The 6,925-nt window shown below is 56.9% G+C and overlaps 1 protein-coding gene across 1 annotated transcript; it reads left to right on the top strand.

Moving 5' to 3' along the window:
• Nucleotides 1-1,057: 1,057 nt before the first annotated feature.
• Nucleotides 1,058-5,987, top strand: LOC104515320 (fibronectin type III domain-containing protein 5-like; the record flags this gene model as incomplete). The annotated part of the gene is given in 5 exon segments (XM_010159246.1): nt 1,058-1,195; nt 1,451-1,649; nt 3,077-3,169; nt 5,688-5,880; nt 5,882-5,987. Coding segments are annotated over 5 exon segments (729 nt in total), but the record flags the coding sequence as incomplete, so codon positions are not given.
• Nucleotides 5,988-6,925: the final 938 nt, after the last annotated feature.

Raw genomic sequence — 6,925 nt, 5'->3', positions numbered from 1 at the left:
GGAATGTTTTCGGCCACGTTTGGGCGGCCGGGGCTGGCTATAAATCCGGCAAGTGTTAGCGGAGACGCGCACACACGCGTCCTTCTTCCACCGCTGAGCTCAGCCCCACGAGAGCAGCCTTGTGCGAGGGTTACAGAGCAATAAAGCATCGTGCTGTGATGGGGGGCCGAAAGCCCCCTTCTCCCCCCCCCCGCTGACCCAGGGGGTAGCTGGAGTCCCGGCAGCCTCGTGGGCATTCACTCACTGCCTTTGGGTTCGAGCCGGAGAGTGTGGGATAAATTTGACCAGAGCTGAGGGAACAGGAGTCCGGAGCCCTGGAAAGCCTGTGCCAAGCCGCAAGGTACAACCTTGCCCCTGCGGCGCCAAGAAGGGCTTTGCACCGGGCAGCTCCCTTGGGAAGAGGCTCCGGCTCCCCAAAGCCCGGAGCGCTATCCTGCAGCAGGAAACCCGACTGCGCTCTGGGGTTGGGAATAAGCACGGAGCCTCGGCTTGCCCTCTGCAAGTCACCACTCTCCCCCGGTGCTGCTGCAGCGTGGCCGGCCCTGTGGGCTGTCGGGGCGGTTGCTGGGGGTCGGCTGTTGCTCCGACCCCCGAGATACAGCCCACCCGCCCAGAACACGAATAGTTTCCTTCTGTCAGGCTAACAGGGAAAAGCAGGAGAAACGCTCCCATTTACTACTCCTGAATTCAAACCTCCCATCGAAGCATTCCGTTTTCCTGCTTCCAAGGCAGATTTTGCATTCCCTCCCGGCTGCCACCGCAGGAAACAACCGAGAAAACGTGGCACGTGGCCGGGAGGGACGAGATGCACGAGCTACTCGGTGGTGTGTGCTGGGAAGCCTTTCCTTCGGCCGCACAAGGGTCAGTTATTCCCACGCGTCGAACGCAACCGATACTCTCGGCAGGGCTCCCCCAGAACCTCTCTGTAGTTCAGCCATGGAACACCTGCCGTCTCCCGTTCCCACAGCCCGAAGCGTACGCCGGAAGGACCCCGAGCGAGGTCGTTCCGCCCCCTTGCTCTGTGCCCTGCTGTGGCCGTGGCTGTGCCCCTGTAAAGGCTCTGCTCTCCCTCCTTCCAGACAGCCCGTCGGCTCCAGTCAACGTCACAGTCAAACACCTGAAAGCCAACTCAGCCGTCGTGACTTGGGATGTTCTGGAAGACGAAGTTGTCATTGGATTTGCAGTTTCCCAACAGGTACGGTGCCAACAGTTTCCCAGTTTCGGTCGTTTAAGCCCATTCCTTCTCATCCTGGCCTGGGGTGGGGAGGGGGACACTTGGCTTCCCGTCCTCTTTGCAGCAGCGCTTCACCTCTTGGAAGCTGCAGAGAGGAATGGGTCCGACGGTCCCCACGTCCACGCTGGACAGGGCAGGAAGCAGTGGTCTTGGGTGACCGCAGTGCACACGGGAGGATCCCTCCACCACTCTGTGCTCTCCTCTCTCGGCTTCCAGAAGAAGGACGTGCGGATGCTGCGCTTCATCCAGGAGGTGAACACCACCACCCGCTCCTGTGCCCTCTGGGACCTAGAGGAGGACACTGAGTACATTGTGCATGTCCAGTCCATCAGCATCCAAGGCCAGAGCCCTGCCAGTGAGCCAGTCCTCTTCAAGACCCCCAGGGAAGCTGAGAAACTAGCCTCTAAAAATAAAGGCAAGTGTGGGTGAGTTCCTACGTGGCCCCTGGGACGCCCAGGCAGCGCAGGGCTCTACAGAGAGGAAAGCAGCACCCTGGGTGATGAGAAGAGCCGGGCTGAGTGCCCTCTCACAGCCCCGCGTGGGTCACCCTGAGCGTACGCGGACAAGGCTGCCGGGCGCGCAGAGCGATAGGGAGGCGCTGCCGATGGCCGGCTGTCCCTTTCTCCTGTTTCAGATGAGATTTAACAGGTAAGGTGAGGAGGAGAAGGTTCCCAGACCAGGAGCTGTGCGCCCACCAGCCTTGCAAGTGGAGGATGCCAGGGGAAATTCCTGTGAATTCATGTGGAAATAGACCCCTGGGTGGCACCGGGCACACCATCACAGTGCTCTCTGGGAATTCGCTGAGCCTCCTGTGCTTGGATTCCTGGACATCAGGAGGAAATATACCCCAAGACAGCCACTTTTCTCACATTTCAAATATTTCTGCCAAATCACAGAAAGCTGAGGCTGGGAGGGACCTCCTGAGATCACCAAACCCTTGCTGCAGCAGAGTGACTAGAGCGGGTGGTCCAGGATCCTGTTCAGTTGGGTTTCGGCATCTCCATGGAGGAAATCAGGCACCTCCTCACTGGCAGCTCCTGCACTTGTTCCCCTTAAGCCAAACCGGACTGTTGAAGGTTTTCTCTCAGCACGAATCTCCCTACAGAAAGGGCTGGGGAGTACAGGGGTCCGGGATATGAGGGGTTACCCCCAGCCTGTTGCAGGGCTTTTGGCTGTGCTTCCTAGGATGCTGCGAGTTCTTGACTCTCGCTGCTAAAATGATTTGGTGCCTGTAAATACTGAATTGCTGTTCATCTGAAAGCACTAAGAGCAGCACTGCTTCCCTTCTGGGAGGCCTGAACTGTAATCTTAGTGCTTTGAAGCCACGGAGGTGCATTACGCCCTGTAAAAAGGCTCTACTCATTCCCAAATCCCCTGGCTCCACTGGAAAATATCCTGTCAGGCTCCACACTCCTGAGCTGGGAGAGGAGCTGCTGAAGCCTGCCAGGCTGTGTGACCAGAGACAGGGCAGAGCGCGTCGCCCCAGGGCCACGTAACGCAGACTTACCCCACGGCAGCCCTGCTGGGGTCACTGCCCCTTGGTCCTGCTCCTCCCTCGCCCCACGTAACGCAGACTTACCCCACGGAAGCTCTGCTTCGGTCACTGCCCCTTGGTCCCGCTCCCTCGCTCCATCTCCTGCAGGTTGCCAGGGCAGTTGCTCCGGAGCAGCTGATGCTCTGCCAACCCAAAGCGCAGGTCGTGCTGCTGGTGCGAGTGGCGGGCGAGGACCCTCTCCCTGGAGCTTCCACGCTGACGGTTGGAGTCAAGGGCACCGTGAACCGGTGCCCGGCACAGCCCGAGCCAGGCAGCTGGGTTTCACCCTCTCTCTCTCCCCTGTGCAGATGAGGTGACAATGCAGGAGATGGCGAAGAAAAACCAGCAGCTGCGAGCGGGGGAAATTCTCATCATTGTTGTGGTGTTGTTTATGTGGGCAGGTCAGTGCAACCTTTCTGTCAAAGCACCTAAGATCCCTAGGGATGGCATGTGTGAGGTGGGAAACCCGAAAGGAAACCCTTCCCCCTGCTCATCCAGCTGTCAGCACACCTCTGTTCCCTCTGCAGCCTCACAAGTGGGGCAGTGCCGAAAGCAGGGGAATCCGTGGCCGGATCTGGTCCAGCAGGAAGTACAAAATGGATTGATGAATCAAGTGCCTAATTCACCATGGCTAATCTCATAATCTCCATTTTTCCAGAATGCACTGATGACAATGCCCCCAGCCATTCACCAGCCTGCCTCCAGCCCTTCCAGTGAGGCAGGTGGCTGTAATTATCTGGCTCCAACTTCCATGCAAAACAGGAATTTCAAAAGTCTTGCTCTCAACACCCACTGTCACGTATACACCAAAACCCACGTAAAAATCAATTAAAACAGTGGGAGTGTTGAAAGAACAAACGGCCCCAAACACCAAAACACCAGTGAACCCAGATTGTCGCAACAACCACTATTAAAGCACAAAGAACGGTGTTTAATAGGAGGAGGAGGAGGGACGTAAGCAGAATCCTATTAAACAGAAGGGAGGAAGGGCTTACAGGAGCTTGGGATAGCGGGAGGAGGAAGGTGACTAGCACTACCTGGAAGCTGCTGTCCCAAAGGGTGCAAAATCCCTGACGGTGACTTTCCGTAACACGTACAAACATACACATGACATTTCCAAAGGGAGAGTTTCCCGACGTGAGTTTGGGGCCACATTTCAGTAAAGCTTAAACCAAACTGCACCTAGGACAGACCTCGTGGGTGTTTTACGCTGGCGAACAGGGAGAGGAAAATGCCTCCGTCAGCTCCGCAGGTCTGGAGCGCGGCCTGTTCGGTTGGGAAGTCACACACGAGTTCACGGGAAATAAGGTTTGCACGTGTTGGTTTTCTATGCCGAGCCCCCGGCTGCCGGTCGGCTACGGAAACATTACCGAAACCGCGCTTGTGCCCTGCGCCCGGAGCATGCTGCCCCCGGGGGGGTGGCTCGGGTGACCCAGGGAGGTGGGCAGGAAGGGAGCTTAGCGCCATGGCAAACCCACGACCCAGAAGAGACAACCTTCTCCCCCCACGCTTAGTCCTCTCGTGGCAGTGAAACCACAGTTGCACGCGCAGCGCGTCAGCAGCCGCACAGGGAACCGCCACCGCCTCGGCCGTTTAGAGGTTTAGATTGGATATCAGGAAGAAATTCTTCCCAGAGGGGGTGGTGAGGCCCTGGGACAGGCTGCCCAGAGATGTTGTGGATGCCCCATCCCTGGATGTCTTCAAGGCCAGGCTGGATGAGGCTTGGAGCAACCTGGTCTAGTGGAAGGTGTCCCTGCCCATGGCAGGGGGGTTGGAACTGGATGGTCTTTAAGGTCCCTTCCAACCCAAACCAGTCTGGGATTCTATGATTTGAGGACCTTCAGTTTCAGTGGTGAGTGACGTTACAGCCTCGATGCCCGTCACCTCCGCATCCAACCTGGCCGGACAGGGCTTGCACCAGCTTACTCCAACAGAGGAGTTGGCCCCTTTACACCAGATTCTGCTGAAATATCTCCAGGGAGAGATGTGAAGAGGAAACCGGTCGCTGATCCGAGATCTGTCACAAAAGAACAATTATTGCTGAAGTTTATAACCCAGTGAAAACCTGAACAAAAGGTTTCCCAAACCCCCACCCCATGGTCTTTTCAGTATTTATGTCTCCTTTCAGCTGCCCACGTTCAAATCTAAACGCCCTGCCAGTAAGCCACCATGGATAATTACAGGAGGTGAGGAACAACTCCCACTGGCTGCAATCAGAGGCTGAGAGCAGCCTCAGAACAGGGGATCCGCTAACACCACGATTTCCCTTCTAGATAAACACATTTCGAAAGGAAAGTGTGGGGGGAAATCTCATCATCTGGTGGGTTCCTCACAAAGTCTCAGTGCACAGAACCCCCTTTCCAGCTCTTAACCTGGCCACAGCCTCATATTTTAGCAGATGGGAACTGGAACGGGTCTGCTCAGGGTCTGGGCTGAGACAAGACCCCAGCCCTTCTCTGTCTAATTTTCTGGGTGTTCTTCCAGCTCTCGGCTGCTTTGTGCCTTGGTTTCACCATCAGAAATCCCACAACTGGGCAGATGTTACATCCCAGAAGGTGGGACTGGGCAGATGTTGCCCTGTTCTCCCAGCATCAGCCGTTGGGTCACGGATGCAGGAAAGACCCTGGCCCGGGGTGTTCGCTAACACCGGGGGCAGCTCGTACCAACACCTCGTGTCAGGCTTAAACCACGCTTCCCCTTTAATGGCAGGGAAGTTGGAATATAACTAATCTCCCGTCCTTCTAACTAGTTTTGCCCGGACGTAGGCATCACGGTGGAGGGCTGACTGTTAGAAAGTGGTCCTTAGAAGCACGACCTCTACCAGGAGGCAGAAAGCTGGCTGGCCGGAGGGACCCCTGACCTCCGCAGGCTCCAGGGGCTCAGCTCGTTTGCGTGATGACTAACGCTTTTTCCCGTTAGGGGTGATCGCCCTGTTTTGCAGACAGTACGATATCATCAAAGATAACGAGCCAAATAACAGCAAGGAGAAAGCCAAGAGCGCCTCGGAGAACAGCACTCCCGAGCACCAGAGCGGAGGGCTGCTCCGCAGCAAGGGGAGACGCTGCCGGCGCGGGGAGACTCAGATACCAGCCGGGCCTCGGCTAAATTACCCAAAAAGCAGCCCCTGCTGAGCATCCTCACTGCAGCCCCCTCCCTCCAGCCGGGGTGCTGGAAGGAATCACCCCTCGCACCCACGCGCCAGCACCGCGGCTTCCTTAGCGCTCCCAGCATCCCGACACCTGCACTTCACTCCCACCTCGGGGCGCCTCCCCCCCTAAAACACATTTCAACCCGGATTTCTCAAACAGCTGAACGGCTCTGGAAGCAAAACGCACAGAGCGGCGCCGCAGCCCCCGAGCTGCCCAGGTCCTGCCCCCCCGCCCCCAGCAGCCCTTGGGTGGCACATGGTAAAGGGGACACAGACTTAGTTGAGTTAATTTAACCTCCTTGTCCTTCCCTTTGCAACTTGCGCCCTGGCGCATCCCCACCACCTCACACGCTCTTGTTACTGGCATTCACGCTCTTTCAGCGGCCGACGGTGACGCACCGTGCAACCCCAAAGCCTCAACTTCTTATCCCGAGGGGATGGGAGCGAGAACTCTACGAAACCAAAAACTGACCAGCACGCTGCACCCATCTCTGATGCGGTTTTTTCCTCTCTAGTGATCCCTACACATCCTTTGTCTCCTCTTCTCTTCCAGTTCCCAAAAAACAAGCCCTCAGTGAATATCATTGAAGCGTGACAGCCCGCCACCGGATAGATGGACTCCATTCCTCACTCTCACTTTCTGCCTCTGAGCCTTGATGACTGGGGAGGTGAAATACGATGGGAGCAATTTGGAAAGAGACCTAGCGGCTGTCACTTGCTGGCACACACCTTCTCTGTGTTCTGCAAAACACCCAGCCAGAAAGAAAATCCTGAAAAAAAACCCAAACCCCTGAAACCCAAGCAATGGCGATGGGAAAGCGTCAGCGAGACCCGCTGCTGCCGGTGGTCCCGCACCGGACTCCCGAGTCACTGGGGCTGCAGCACCTCACGCACCCCTCTCCACCCTCACGCTCCATCTTCTGGAAGGATTTTCCTGTCTTTGGGAACGTACAAGATTTTGCTGTGTCTTTGTCTCCCCACGCCCTGACGGCGTGAGCTCCGGCATCAG

Source organism: Eurypyga helias, unplaced genomic scaffold, assembly GCF_000690775.1.
Source record: "Eurypyga helias isolate BGI_N326 unplaced genomic scaffold, ASM69077v1 scaffold13219, whole genome shotgun sequence".
Lineage (NCBI taxonomy): Eukaryota > Metazoa > Chordata > Aves > Eurypygiformes > Eurypygidae > Eurypyga > Eurypyga helias.
This window is presented reverse-complemented; position numbering and strand designations above follow the sequence as displayed.